At 40.9% G+C, this 15,783-nt stretch overlaps 1 protein-coding gene across 3 annotated transcripts in view; it reads right to left on the bottom strand.

The window, feature by feature from the left end:
• ITGA6 (integrin subunit alpha 6) overlaps positions 1-15,783 on the bottom strand; it is a 76,395-nt gene that overhangs the window by 3,768 nt on the left and 56,844 nt on the right. Inside the window, exons 14-25 of one of the 3 annotated variants that reach the window (XM_032479693.1) lie at positions 14,536-14,651; positions 14,244-14,433; positions 14,070-14,153; positions 13,894-13,973; positions 13,665-13,742; positions 13,475-13,577; positions 11,877-12,050; positions 10,472-10,570; positions 10,272-10,382; positions 10,074-10,172; positions 3,802-3,927; positions 610-739 (exon numbers count right to left, since the gene is read on the bottom strand). In XM_032479693.1, coding sequence (XP_032335584.1) covers positions 632-739; positions 3,802-3,927; positions 10,074-10,172; positions 10,272-10,382; positions 10,472-10,570; positions 11,877-12,050; positions 13,475-13,577; positions 13,665-13,742; positions 13,894-13,973; positions 14,070-14,153; positions 14,244-14,433; positions 14,536-14,651 — 1,368 coding nt within the window. In that variant the 3' untranslated portion in view covers positions 610-631. Of the gene's footprint in view, positions 1-609; positions 740-3,801; positions 3,928-7,416; positions 8,525-10,073; positions 10,173-10,271; positions 10,383-10,471; positions 10,571-11,876; positions 12,051-13,474; positions 13,578-13,664; positions 13,743-13,893; positions 13,974-14,069; positions 14,154-14,243; positions 14,434-14,535; positions 14,652-15,783 lie in introns of those variants that run through there. The other 2 variants (XM_032479692.1, XM_032479694.1) reach the window with 2 other exon arrangements.

Here is a 15,783-nt window from a genome sequence, read left to right as displayed (position 1 = left end):
AAAGGAAGCTGCATGCTTAGCTAGCGTAAAACAATTCCTGAGCAACAATAAAAGCATTCCAAGCCTTCCCCCATCACTTTATAGCAAGGAGATCCAAAAGATGACAGTGAGAAAGCCTTCTCTTCAAGAGAAACACAATGTTTCCAACATGCAACAGGTTAATTAGGCAGTCAACACAAGCTTCTACCTGTGGGGAATTCCAAAATGGACAAGAAATCTGGAATGATTTCTTATGCATCTTTGAAATTCCAAGTGGGATGCTAGATACTTGATTAACACCGTGGGGCAAACTGGGTTTGTACAGAGGTCTAAAGCCTCCTCTTGTGTGTACATATAGTTTGCAGTTTTCTTCAGTGCTGTGGGTGGTATTTAACAATAACAACACCACAAAATAACTCACCTGCAACAAGATTCTTTGTGCATTTTTTAAAACACTGTAAGCTTTCAAGTGAAATAAATAAAGTAAAATAAATTCAAGCAAGGCAAGCCATTGTGGACATTTGGAAACGTCTGTTAATGGGACACACACAGCAAGCTGTTGCTTTTAAAGTTAGCCACCACAACCATAGCAGGTCCCACAGCTAGCAATTAAAAACATTGATCAATTACCAATTACAGAAGTAGATCAATACTATGCATCAGAAGTAAGCCTCTCTTTATCAGACGGCTGAGCATGGATCTCAGCCTTGTGATATGTGGCATCGTAATGATCTTTCTTATTTCTCTTGAAGAAACCACACTACAAGGAAGCAAGGTATTTAGTCAGTTTTACAGTTTTGTGTAAAAGAAAATCTCAGATTTTAACCTGTTTTTTATTTATAGCTTGTTTACAAAGAGAGCACTGTGGACCAACCAAAAGGGAACAGCTCCTGTACTATATTACATTGTGACAGCAATTAACCCAACTCTATTACCATGGGTCTCTGGTCAGATTTTATATGGATGACATTAGTCAGCTAATTGATTTTTCCATTTGTAACGAATCCTGAGGGAAACAAAATCATCTGAAAGGGGAAAATATATACACATCTGGTTATATCTTTTGATGGTTTCTTCTTGCAGAGAATATCGACTCCAAAAATAGGCAAAAGATTGACATCTACAGTTTATTGATTCCAAGGTTAAAGAATAAATTCTCTAAGACAGCACAAATCTAAATAAAATAGATACTGTGAGTATTTTTCTGCTTTTCACAGTGAGTTTTATAGAATAAATGCCATCTAAGGTGAAGCCTTTGTGGGATAAATCACAATATAAATCCAAATACATCATCATGAAGCAATGATTGCTGTCATTTCCCCACACTCTGAACCACTCTAACACTTAAGTGGCAGGAACCTACGCTGCTCAGGTTAGGTCACTGTAAATGAGTATAAAACTGTAATTCCACTTTCTACTAAAATTTCCTCATTCAGCCATGGAGAACCTTTTCTGTTTACTTTTATCTAGTTCATAAGGCCATGGAGCTGCACTTTGAAATGTACTTGATTGAACAAATTTCTTCCCTCCCCAGAAAATTCTGCATCCTAGCCTGCCATGAAGATAAAAATCTAGATCTGCTTTATATAAGTGGTAGCTGCTAAGTACGTGTGACTCTTTAAATTTAAATTAAATTTAAAAGTCAGTGCCTTGGTTGCACTAGCCATATTCCAAGTGCTCAACAGCCAAATGTGAATAGTGATTACTTTAATAGATAATGCAGCTTCAGAACATTTCCATTATTACAGAGTTTTATTGGGCAGCATTGATCTAAACTATTTATCTTGATATTTATTTGTGACTCTCAACTTACTGTAAGTAAGCACACCCAGCCAACCTTCAATTACATGCGCTATTAAATAAAGTGAGGAAAGGAATGAACCAGGAACCAAGATTCCTGGTTATGCCTCTAACTTGGCAACGTTCTTAATATCCATGGGGCATGGTCATCTTTGTTTACAAAATGAAGGTGCCTGGACCAGCCTGGAGGACCGACACCCCACTCCCCAACCGAAATCCTATGTAGAATCCTGATATTTAAGCAAATAAGTCAGAACTACTATTGTTGAAGTGGGGACGTTGGCCCTACCCCCACCAGCCTAGCTTAGTCTTGGAACCTATATAGATGTACAAAACCCAATTTAAAGGCTGCTGAACTGGAGTCCTTTCTGGCCCTCAAATTCTATTATTTTAACACATAAAAACAAATAGTTCAGTTTCAGAAAGAAAAGTAAAAATAAAAGTGATTTTCATGTGGGGGTTGTAGAAGTTGTCTGATTACTTTAGAGTTCACCTGTGAGTCTGGATACTTTAGAACATCCAAAAAAAAGAAAAAAGAGAGAGAGATCACCTAGTCCAATCCACTTAATAAGCAGCGAAGGCAAACCCCAGGGGGATGAAATGCCTTGTGCAAGATTAAATAGCTTGGGTTTCTTAACTCTCAACCTACCTTCATTATAGACTGCCAGTTGACTTGCTCTGAAAAAGACTGTCCTTGTGACTTCTTCCAGAGAGCAGCAGGCCACCCTCAAATATCAAACCTCACATTCAGTTTTCAATATCAACATAATTTCTAGAGCATCTCCTGTATTGGCTGGCTGTGCTTATCAGAGAAACCTACTACCTGGAGTAAACATCAGAGGTAGGACTGGCTAACATCCCATGGGAGGAGGAGTCTTGGCACGAACAGACACCAAGCTTCAATTACACAATCGGAGAACACGAGAAAATTATCCAAGATTGGCAAAAGGAAGTTACTTGGAAAAATTAAGCAAAAAAGAGATGACCAATATTTGAAAGTGAGAATATCCTGAGCCCTTGTTAATTATCCTCTCGGATCCAAGGAAAAGATAAGGATGGTTTGATCCTAGAGATTAATGATTGCGTTTCCTAATCCTTTACCACTAGACCAGACATGTTTGTAAATCCAGAATTTCTGGCATTTTAGAAAAGTAATACACTGCATACATAATGTCATAGTAATCAAAAAATTAGTATTTCTGCAGTGAGACTAATGAATAAAGGATAAAGTCTATAAATAACCTCTTCTCCCATCATATCAAGTTGTGCTACTAAATAAGTCATTACAAACTTTGTTCTGAGTTTTTTACAAGTTGTAATTGTTGATAAGGGTCTGTGAACCTCCATTACTCACTGAGAATAATCCATAATCTCTGGCAACAAAAGTACACATCCATCTCATACTTTTTTTGTAACATAGGCTATTCATTGGTAGAAAGCAGGGGGAAGATACTATATTATATTTGCAGGACCAAATTCTAATGAAGAGCATCATACTAAACCCAAATCTTCCTTCTGTGATACAGGCAGTGATAACCACTTTGAGAAATTTCATGCTTTTCTATTCCTAATCTGGCTACAACTGTGACAAGCCCCAATGGCTGCCATGAACATTTCTTTACAGAAGTTGAAATTAACAGGGACACAGATTCCAGTTAATGTGATACCCAAAAATTTAGCTTAGATTCAGAATTTGATCTTAGATAAAGAAAATGCCATAGTGGTAAAAAAAAAATTTAAGTATTATTTGCCAAACATGCTAAATTATGTATGAAACACCAAAATGTATATACTTAAGAAATTTCTTACAGTGTACAAACATACCTTCAAATACAAAATATTAGGTAGGTATTTAGATATTATATAATTCTCAAGTTTGCTGTATGTTGGAAAATTTTCACAGTAAAATGTTAGGAAAAGGAAACAATGAAAAAAATTTATATACTATCAGTGTTAGTTTACTTTTTTAAAAACGTGAAATAAAATTCCTTTCACAAAACTCAAATGCTAGATATGACTTACCTTCCATAGTAAAAACACTAATAGAGCAAGCATCAAAATCCCAGCAAGAATGGCCACTAGGATGATCCACCAAGGTACTCCTGAATACTGAGCTACAGTCTTCGAGGGAAACACAGTCACACGAACCTATGGGGCATAAAAGAAAGCAGTATCATTATAAATTAGAGAATTAATACCGGGAGTTTACAGTACTAATTTTGCTTCCATACACATTTTGGACAATGCAGACTATGGTTGGATGAGATGCCTTTTTGATGTAAGATCCTTTCCTTTAATAATGGAATACTGCTTCAAGAGGCATTTCTTGGAGATCTTTTCCCAGAACCTGGAAAATGCTGGATTGTGTTCTGACAAAGTAATTATTTCTTTGCTAACTTACCTTTTTAAAATGTTTGTAATCAACAAAAGTAGAGAAGATTGTACAATGAACCATCATTTATTTGTCACTAAGTTTCAACAATTATCAATACACAGCCAATCTTTTTACATCTATACAGCCTGGTGTCTTTTTGAGAATGATTCCCCTCTCTCTCAATTAAGTATTCAACAGTGGCAACAAGGATCACTGTATGCACAATTAGCCTACATTCCTCACTCAGATTTTAAAGATGTTATGAAATATAAAAATACTGATGGAACTGCATTACTGATACCACTTCAACTTTTCTTAGGATTGAAACTGAGCAGGACCCTGCAGGGCCCTCCAGCTGACCAGAGATTTATGGCTCAGATAATGTTCCAACTACAAGTAAGATTTGATGGCTACTGGGAACCACAGAATCCAGACAGTCATCTCTGAAAACAGAAGACTGTCCCCCTCCCCAGCACGTAGTCCCTTCCTCTTTTCCCTCGGAGCAAAGCCTGGGGAGTTGGGAGTTGGTTCTTTGAGACATGAGTCCACCTTCTCCCCAGGACTGTCAGCTTCCTCAATAAAGCTTTCTTTTTACCCAACACTTATTTTTCAGTATTAGATTCCTGAGCAACGAGCAGTTGAATCTGACTTCAGGAACAAGATAGCAAACTAAAGCCCATCACAAAGAATAAAATTTCCTGAAATGGCTCGGTGTCATCTTCTACAGCAATGCGAATGGGCAAACTAGACTCTGGATTCATTCAGAGGCAGCACAGAGCTTTAAGCAGCAGCTGATAAGAAGCTTAAGGTCTAAACATTTGATAGCTGGCAAATACCAATTCAATACAACAAGTGTTTATTCAGAAATCTAAAACATTGCTCATGGCAATTTGCAACAACTTGGTTGTGTGGGTTTAGAATTCAAGTGGATTTCTGTGATGCCAGGAGACTATTTTTCAGAGCATGTAAAAGACCTGGTGAAAGCTACAAACAGGATTTTGTAAACCATACTGATTAGAGATCTACCAGTTTTCAGTTTCTGATTTTTTTTTTCTGAATTTTGAGACTATAAATTGAAAGGTAAAGAAAACTTGGAGCAATTTAACTTCTGAGAAGAGTTCCTAGTCAAGTGTTCTCTATTAGTATTGAATTCTGGATGCTGCCTAAGAATGCCTCTATGTCTACACTGTGCTTTATTACTTCTATAGTTGAACTCTATAAAAAATTTTTTTTCTTAAAGTACTTCCCTTCCTACTTATACTAGAAAACAGCTTCTCAACCTCATTTGGCTTATTAGGATATATTTGAAATAACTGCTTTTCTTTAAACATTTAATAGGAAAGAATTCACATTTAGAGTCTCCAGCATAAACACCTAATCACCTACTACGTTTCCTGTTATGCTCTCAATGAGGTTTCACCCAAGCTCCCAGCCCCAAGGAGGGCCTCATGGTTCACTTCCCCTTGCCTCCCTTCCCCCAACAGGTGTCCCAGCTTTAAGCTAAAACAACCTTTTTTTGAAATGACTGGTTCTAGCATAGGAGTACCCACCAAGTAGGGAAGAAAGAATGGTGAGAGACCAGTGAAGAAATAATATAGTTGATGTGACTAGTAAACTGGACTATTCTAAGATAAAAGATTATTTCCATGAGCCTCTGCTGTATCTCATTTAACTTTGCTTCCCTAGTATGTAGCACAGGGAAGGCACACAGTGTGTCCCTGGGGCAAGGTGATGACTCGGAAGGGCCATCCTCATTTTTGAGAATAAGCTCTGATAAAACATTGAAGTGGAGAGTGGAGACTGGTCCCATGCAAGGGGAATCAGCCTTATAGTCACAGTGAGCACCAGAGCCTTTTAAATGGCTGATCAGGAGGGGAACCACTCCCATAAGTGGCTGCAATCCAGCAGCTTAAGGGCTGAACAGGTATTTTTTGGTTTTGTGGGGTTGAGGGTGGGGTGAGGCGTAGGTGCGAACCCAGATGAGAGCTTAAGTCCCAGGTCGGCTACCATTCAAACCAGATCTTAGAGCCTTTTAGAAAATGTAAAACAATTTGCACTGCAGCAAAGACTGAGGACTGAAGCTAGGGGCTGGTTCACACATTTAAAGGACAGATGTGATCTGCAAACCTAGTCTGCGTGCAAGGCCACACTGTGGTCCAGGAAGGGGATAGAGGCCAGTCAGCAAGATTTTATTGTCTGTTTCCTTAAACTGTCAACTGCAGTGTTTTGTTTTGTTTTCTTTGATAGGGGTCATTCTTCAGCTGGGACTGGCCTTAGAATCGGGAGAGAGGAGACCGACTGTGAGCTGTGACTCCCAGAGCTCGGGAAGCCCTGTCTCATCTTGTCACAGCAGCTGTTATTGATGGACAATGACAGGTTAAGGAGAGTAGAAATTACTCCAACTCCCAAAACTTTTTTTTTTTGGTCTCATTAAAATCTCGGCCTTTCCAGAGGGATGACCTGTGCATGTGAACCTCATCCATCATGTGCCCATAGAGGGGAAAAGGGCTTAAGCTCTGCTGATGCATAAAATTCCATCACCGTGAGCAGTGCTGAGACCACATTAGCCTGCCCCCGCCAGAGTGGTTTCCCTAAATCACTCTCGAATGTAACGTCCTCTGTGCTAAACACCAGTATAGGAAACCACCCTATGAAGGGACTTGCATATCTTTTACAAAACTCTATTATAAAGGCACCAGCCCTCCTTAGTAAGTGTTCTTCATATCAGAAATGTCTTATCAAAGGATCCATACTCAAGTTCTTCTCTGAATTTAGAACCAAAAAGAGAGAGAGAGAGAATCTCCTACCCCTGAGGGATGATGTGCCTTTCATATTTCCTATTATCTTTGGCAGCCAGGAAGCTTAGATACTCTTTCTACTTCCTTAGGAATGAAGTGGGGGTATATAAATACAACTCATAAGTAATACTCTCCTTCAACAATTCTCTCCTGGTTCCTAGACCTAGACAGACACTGTCTCCTAGGCTGTGAAATTCTTAACATTGACGCTGGGTCTTACTCAACTTTGCTTCTCTAGCATTTTTGCAGGAAAAGCACACATTGTGTCCTTAGTAAGTGCTTTTAACTGGATGGCTTTTGTTTAATTGATGCTAAAAGGTAACCATCTTATCTGATTCAGTTAGGTGACCAGCTCTCTCTGACTTTGTTCTAATAATGTTTGAAAGTATTTTATTAAGAAATGGACACAGATCTCTTGAAATTCCTTGGGTTATATGGAAACATAAAGGTTTTTTTTAGTCTTCTTTAAGCCGGGATTAGAGTAAAAGCAATGGGGAAAATTTCAATACTAAGACTGAAAGACAAGACTGAATTAATTATTCAACCTCCTTTGCTTCTATCTCCAAAGAAGAATGATCTAGACACTGGAAAGAATAGATGACCCAAGATAAAGATGAAATTAAAACCCTCAGTAAGTGGGGGAATAAAACGGAAGGCATCCTGACACTTGAATTAAGTTTAAATCTTCAGGCCCCCAAAAACTGCACCTTAAAATACTAAAGGAAGGTGTAGATATGATATCTGAGCTATTGTATCTCAGAAATCACAATTAACAGAAGTATCAGAGATGGAAAAAAAGTCTCCATTTTCAAAAGAAATGTATTCTAGTTTTGAGACTAATAATGTTTTCAAATGTACCAATTATTAAACAAACCAAGCAGGATCCCAGCAAAGATTCCAATTCCCACTAGTAGGCACACGTTCCCCCAGCCCCAAGAACACGAAATGCCCAAGAGAACGTCATCTGCATTTGTGCCCCAGCCATTAGACTGGATTCCAGGGGCCCCAGTTCCATCATCTTCCAGAAAACAAGAGCACTTGACGAGGAGTCATGAGCCCAAGGTCTGGTCTCACCTCCACATGCTGGTCCTGAGGGGGAGACAATCTTCCTCGGACTCAGTTTTCTCATCTGAACTTGAGATCTGGGGGCTTAATGGGGAGCAACTGTCACAGAGTCAAAGAACAGGAGCCCTGAAGTCAGACAGGCACAGGTTTCAATCCAGGAGCCCAAATGACATCCTTCTCTGCGCCTGCTTCCTTTTTTTTGTAAAATGGATACAAAGTCTACCTTGGCATTCTTCTGAAGTTTAAAGGATAGCATGTAGGTGAAGCATCTAACAGATGGTAGACATTTTATTAATGCTTTATTCATGTTAGCCCCTTCCCTCTAAAGTATTCTTTCTCTTTCCAGTTCTAAAAACTCAGTGATTCTCAGGGTTGCTGATTCAAAGTTACAGAAAGTTATAGCGATTGCCTTCAGTCAGAGAGAAAGGATGCTCAGGGAGGGTGTGGTTTAGCTGACAGTCCTTATGATGCCTTACTGGTAAAAAGTAGAAAGGTGGGCTGGAGTAACCTGCAAAGACAACAGAAGGCCAGGTGACGGTATGTCCTGGTGAGCCTGGGACAGTCCTGGTTTGCACCATGTGCTCCAGAATCCCGCCCAGCTTAGCACTTGCCCCAAATGTGCTCTGTTTTGGAAGACACATTCTAACAGCTAACAGCCACAGTATTCCAGAAACCAGAGTGACTGGGGAGACTCACTGAATTTTCAGCTGCCTAAAGGACTTAAGGCAGGACATTGCTGTTAGCAGATCAGTAGATCAACTTAAGGACAGTAATTCACAATCTTTCTTTCTCCATTCAGTCTCTTTTGCAAAACATTCCCACCTGTGACCTGTGGTCATTTGAGAGACTGATATAAGCCCCTGTTGATGTCAGACTCCCACAAGAAACCCCTCCCTCACTGTGGTAACCAGCTTCTGCTCCTATTCCAGTTCAACATTTTTCTTAATTACCTAGATGCAGACACAGAAGGCATGTTTCTTGGTTTTAAAAAAAGGTAAAGCTTATGGGGATAGAAAGTCAAGAAAGAGCAAATGATCAAGATGCAAAATTATGCAGTAAACTGAAACAACAGACCAAAAGTGAATCACATAAAATGTGAGTAAATCGCATGCACTAAAGGCATGCACTTAAGATTTTTTTTTAATTGCTCAAGGATGGGATATGGTGACTAAAGCTTGAAAACAAATTCTGATGAAAACACTCTAAGTATTAGCAGAACATAAACAAAAATAGTAGTTGCTAGAAATGCAAACAATCACCAGCCACCATTAAAAAACCATATTTTAGGCTGGACTGACAGAAGCGTGGGGCTGAGATGCTGGGAGGCAGTTCCAGCGAAGCTAAACTAGGCAGACCGCACGTCCAGCTCTGCCCATCTGGGGGTCACACTGCCCAAATGGGGCCAGCCCCGGATGGGGAGAGACCTGGAACCAGTTCAGCTGTGCCAGGCAGGACAGGGACCTGGAGACCTGGGTGCTTAGTACTAAAGAGAATAAGAGCATGTTGTCCAAGGAGGCAAGATAGTTTCCTTCAATTATTTCAAAGGCTGCTATGTGGCCGAGAGAGGACTTATGTTGGACTTGTTCCAGGGAGCACAACCAGGAATGGATTTTTTAAGATTCAATTCTGGATTCGTATTTGGAGATTGTTTCTAATAACTTCAGCTGGCCACACATGCCACGAGCTACCCCATGATGCGGTGAGGTTACCGTCATGGGGGGACCTCCAACAATGGCGACAGCATCAGGGAAGATACAAGATGTGGGGGCTTTACAGACCTGGGAGGTGCAGCCATTTTCTCCTTGAGCCAGCAGCTCTCAAATCCACCCCCCCTCACCACAGACCCAGGTGACCCCAGAGTCACTTCTTTTTTCTCATGATTCTATTGAAATACAGCTCAGGGTGGGCAGCACCTCAAGACACAATCTACCTTCTCCTTAGTGGGTGTAACGGTGCGATGAGGGAAACAAGTCCCAGAGCAGCCCATCCTCAGGCTGCAGGTTGGGGTGGAGGGGACAGATTTGCTCTGAGCTGTATGAAGACAGGGGGATCCTCACCTGAGTGCCTGCGTTTGGCAGCTTGATATTCTCGGTGGCAGCTGTTACATCAATGGAAGCCCGCACAAGAATGTCCAAGTAGTTCATTTTGGAGTACTCCTGTTTGGGGACACAGTTAGCGGATGCATTAGTGAAGAGAGACATGCCCTAAGAGACAGCCAATGTCTCGCGGGGTGTGGGCTCGCGGCAGGGCCGCACCTCCAGAAACGTGCTGTTCCACAGCCTGGAGCGCAGGACCACCGAGGCCTTGCTGTCCAGCCCCCTCAGAGGGCACTTGATGTTCACACAGTTCACGTTCACACTGCAGTTCTGGGGAGAGAAGAAGAGTCATAGTGTGACAGGCTGGGGAAGCCCTCCCTGCCACCCTCTGTCCAGCACAGCTCTTGAAAACTACTTACAAGGGTCTGGTATTTTCTCTCGGCAAATAAAGAAAATTTTCTGCCATCGTCCGTCTGTCTTTCGGCAATTTCTCGCTTCTTTCTTGAGTTGTGAGACTTCTGGAAAGAATCATACCCGAGATAGTTCCACCTAATGTAATTCTTTGGCACTGTCGTACACACTCTAGAGCACACCCTCCCAAATAATGCCAAATTCACACGATCGACAATTCATCTTTACCCTTCTCCCATCACCAAAGATGCAGAAGTAATTTAAGTGTAAAATCCACCAAGTGTTGTTACCAACCTCACTTCAAATTTCCTGATTAAAGTAATTTATTTCCTTAAAACTCAGAGAGAGAAAGAGGCTCTCTTTGTTCTTCTGTCTCCCCACCAAACTGAGCGTCCCAAGATCAGGGATCAAAATCTCATTCCTGTACTCATAAGCACCCAGCTCAGTATGGTAAAAAGTCAGCACATCTTGAAAAAATAAATGACATTGAAGATCAGGAAAGGAGCAAAAAGATCTAGCATATGACTTCTTCAAAGTAGACTACTGAAAACTAAGCCAAGGGAGATGTTTTGAAATGCCAGGTTTCTTAAAATAAAGATTAGGAATAACGGACCATCTTGCTTCTCCAAGCCGATGAACAGAGGATCATTCTATAACCCACCAACTATGAACACTAATCACATGCAGTCACCTTAGAATTTACAGTAAAACAGACATTCAATAACAAAACAAATCGCTTTCAAACTGGAGTGTAAAGAAGAAGCCAGTTACGTGAGTGTGGAGCTGTCAAGAGAGGGGTTAACAGCGCAGGCTCTGAAAGTGTGTGGACCTAAGCTTGAATGCACTGCCCTCTTAACTCCCAAGCGACTCTGAGAAAGTTAATCTCTCTGATTTTCAGTGTCCTCATCTATGATATGGTGACGATAAGAAAAATACCTCATGGGACTATCAAGTGAATGAACTGAGAAAATGCAGCAAAGAGCTTAGGATGGTGCCTGAGACACAATAAGTACTCAATAAATATTCACTACTTTGAAAAAAAATGAAAAGGCTTCAAGGTCACTTGCTAAGGTGCCACCATCTTTTGGAATGAGTCTGGTTCCACCAGGAGTTAACACTGGTTGGCCCATCCCCAGGAGCATGTCCCCATCCTCCTTAGATGTCACACTGGGCCTTAAAACTACAGAAATGTCATTTTCTTCAAAAGGCACTTGACTGACCCTGACTTATGTGCACCATGGTCCCTCATCAGCAGAACTCCTTAGCCTGACCTGGTTACTGAACCATAAAAGAGAAACTGTGACACCAAAGAAAAAGTCAACAGGCCAGAATGTCAGTTTCCCAGGGAAAGTAATGATTTCCCCCTTCTCTTCTTTACATCTACGGAGACATGAGAGAAATCCACTGACGTACCTTTAGGTTCAGGGGGTTTATTTCACTTTGTGGCTGACAAGCTATCTTTTCCAGCCCTTTGGATTCCACTTTCACCAAATAAAGCAACCACTTGCCATTGCTAATTTCTTTTGGCCACTGGATATTCAAGGTTGCCGTGCCGAGGTTTTTCAGAGGTTTGCCCAAGTTAATGACCTGTTAGAAAATAATACGTATTATCTCAGTGTAATTCTCGCAACATAAGATTAAGTAAGCAGTTCCTATTGCCAAGAGAAAAAGCTGAAATATCTGGCATAATCCTACAATAACAGCACAGGCTCCAAAAATGGACTACAGGTAGGGTATTCAAAATAGAGATTTGTGCTTAAAGATTCTTGTCAGTAAAAATAGAAAGGGGGCAGAGGGTATAGCTCAGTGGTAGATGCATGCTGGGTATGCACAAGGTCCTGGGTTCAATCCCCAGTACCTCCATTAAAAAGCAAATAAATAAATAATAGGTCAAATTATTTCTTACCACACCCCCAACCAAAAAAAAGGAAGAAAGAAAAAAGATCAAGATCAAAGAGAAATGATTGTTCAATCAATCCAGGAACAACTTCTGTGTGCAACAGAATCTACACTGTAGATATGCCGCACTCTCCATATGCCCAGGGAAGTCACATGTGTGTTTGCATGCGACTCTGTAACCACCCTGCCTGGCAGATGACCAAGCCTGTGTGGTGGCAGTGCACCCATTACCTGCTTCTAAGAAGTCCCCCACGACTGCAAAAATGAAGCTGCCTCTGTCCTTACCACCCAGGGGAGGCTCGGGAAAACAACTGAGACCCGGAGTAGCTCAGCTACACCTGCAAAGGCGGTGTCATAACCACCACCCCTACCTGTCACAGCTGTGCCTGTAAAGCTAAGAGATGCGCAGAGGAGAATTCAGTGTCTTCATCCTGCTGGAGTCAAGGGCGGGCCCATTTGTGCCACTTCACTTTCACCTCAACATGGTCACGACACTTTCAGGTACACGATTTGAGTCGCACAGACCCAAACCCACATGAGTTATGAGCCACCTCTGTACCGTGTGTTTATGTTCACGCCCCTGGACTTACGAGTCACTGTGACCAGCTACTCTGAAATGGGTCAGCGCAATCATTAGTCTTCCTCACTGGCTTACGCCAAAGCCACATTCACCATCACGAAATTGGGCATGGGAAAGGTCAATGAACATTAACCACAAGCAATAAGAGAGATGACCTTGTAACAGAGGAAGAAATAAATCATAACACATTCTAAAGCCAAACACAAACTACTTTGAGGTTTTTGCTTTACAGACAGACTCTGGGGGCGAAAATCGAGAATTCCTTTGTCTCTACACCACATATACACTAAAACTCTCTAATAAGAAAAAGACCAACCTGAACTGGATTCTGAACAAAGTCCTATGTTGAATGACAGCTGTGGCTCTCCATTCTGGAAGACACAACTTTTACCCTAAGCCAGGATAGTGTTTAAAAACTCGCAAACTCACTTTATCATGTTTATTGATATTATTTATTAAAATTACATATTCAACACCATATATAATGTTAGCTTCCAGTATATAGAATAAAAGGACCGCTGCGGCCACTTACCCTGAACTCATACTCGATTAAACTTCCCACTTCATCTTCAGATTTCATAGCTTGCTCACCAACAACTGTACCTCCAAAATACACCTGGGATGGTTTAGCAACTCTGTGAAATTAAAAAACACCAGTTTTAGTGAGGAATGTAAATGGTTCTTTCAAACACTGATTTGTTATGCTAAACACAAACACTTACCCGGAGACCGATAAAAGCAGTTCAATAACCACTTTTGCTGTAGCTGTAATTGAAGCCAAATTATCTTGATTGCTTGTTCTGAAAATGAAAAGGAAACAATAGGGTTTTATTTTAACAGTCAGTTTTCTCATTAAATTACGCTTCTTTTATGAGCTAGATAAAGGCCAATTCATTGACTGGCTGTGTTTTCAAGAAATAATTCTGAACGGAAGGTTGAAGGAACTCTTACGTTTCCAACTTCAGATTAATATCCAGATCTGTGGTGTCAAAGGTGACCTCAGTTGTACTTAGAATCAAATAAAAAGTAACCTAAAAACCAGAAATAGCTGTTAACACAGACTGAGCATATCGACGCTGTAATGGTACTTAAAACATTGAAATATAGTATGTGAAGGCATCACCTACACTGGAATTTCTTTTAAAAGGATTCCCAAGCTCGCAGTCTGCTTGTGAGCCATTCTGGTTAGCAACACAACTCAACTGTTTCTCCTGTAACAGAAAAACACACCAGATCGCACAATACGTTCACTTGCCACATGGTGTTAGTTTTTTCTCCAACCTGGTCCTAACGATACTTGCCGGGAAAGCCCGCAGTTCTCTGTATGCTGAGTAAGTCAGGGTGTCAGGGAAAGTTGCGATGAGTTTAGCTTCATGAGCGTCATCTCCGTCTCTGGTGGGATCCCTCGGGTTGGAAGGGCTATTCGTCACCGTGATTTCTAAAGCAATGTCCTTCTGGTCTTTTAGAACTAGTTCTGGGATACCTTTTTGACTGTTAAAAAACAGAAAATGACAAAGTTCTCAGTAACCCTTTCTTAACAAAGTCACTGCAAAGCCAGAGTCATTTTTACTATTACTACAGAGTGATTCTTACATTGGTAAATAAGAAAATTTGTCTTGATTTCCTTCTCGGGTACAAAATTTATATTCTAGCTTAAGGTTGCTGTTACATATGTTGTCCTCTCCACATCCCTCTTTTAAGAAGTGCACCTGGAGGAAAACAAAACCGTTGTAATTTATGTCATTTAGGACTCTCAACTAGGTGACTGTTTCCCTATTATAGCCCACTTCCCTGTGTGACAATTAATACAGCAGAATTCAAGCTACAAATATACTCTGCCATGCATCGAACACCCTTTAACAAAACTGTGTCTCCAGAACACTCTGATCAGGGCACTGAGATACCGCGGGGCAAGGAAGGAATAAGCCTGCCTCTGTCGCTCCCTTGGCTGTGTGGCTTCGGGCAGGTCACCGAACCCTTCAGAGTCTAGGCTTCATCACAGGTGAGCTGGGGCGACCTCCACCCTACTTTGTAGGGTTGCTGAAAGAATTACCAGTAATGATGACAGTGCTACCAAACGCGTGATTACACATTTTAACTCATGGAATCCTCACAATGGACCTATGAGGGAGATACTATTAAGAGCCCCAATGCGCAGATTGGAAAACAGAGGTTATGGTCAGGAAAGCAAACGGTAGAGTATCTCGCACAGTGCTGAGGGGTGCTTGATAATCACAGTGATAAATAATTTGGAAAATGGTCTCCTTGCTTGTTATGTTTAATGTGACTACATAGTTTGGAATATACACTAGAAATATTAATGTGATAATCAATGACATCAAAAGTATATTAAAAAGTATACAAGGTACAAGGAACTAAGGCTTGGAGACAATACAGATCACAATGTGCAGATTCAGGCATTAGCCCCTAAGCCTGACTTACTCGTGAAGAGCTTTGTCAGTGGGCCACCAGAACCAAGAGCCTCAGAGTGGACACTCCAGTACCAACTGGATTTTGACAACAAGGACATGAATGCCAAATCAAGATGTCACGGTCCTCCAGCCTCATCTTGCATCTCTGCCATCCTAAACCTGAGCAAACAGACTCCATCTCATAGGAGGTATACCGCAAGCTATTAATATAAATTTTGCTTCCAAGGATTACACAGGCTACATTAGGCACCCAATGACTATTTCACCACTAATACATTTTTGCTTTGCTGAATTTTGATACTGCTTGATTTTAATATTCAGACTAACAGTTTTTTTTCCACATTTTAATGTTCTCAATGGTAAAATACAATGTATCTTTCTTTCTACATACAGCTATAGGAGAAACCTA

This window comes from Camelus ferus, chromosome 5 (assembly GCF_009834535.1).
Source record: "Camelus ferus isolate YT-003-E chromosome 5, BCGSAC_Cfer_1.0, whole genome shotgun sequence".
In the NCBI taxonomy this organism is placed as follows: domain Eukaryota; kingdom Metazoa; phylum Chordata; class Mammalia; order Artiodactyla; family Camelidae; genus Camelus; species Camelus ferus.
This window is presented reverse-complemented; position numbering and strand designations above follow the sequence as displayed.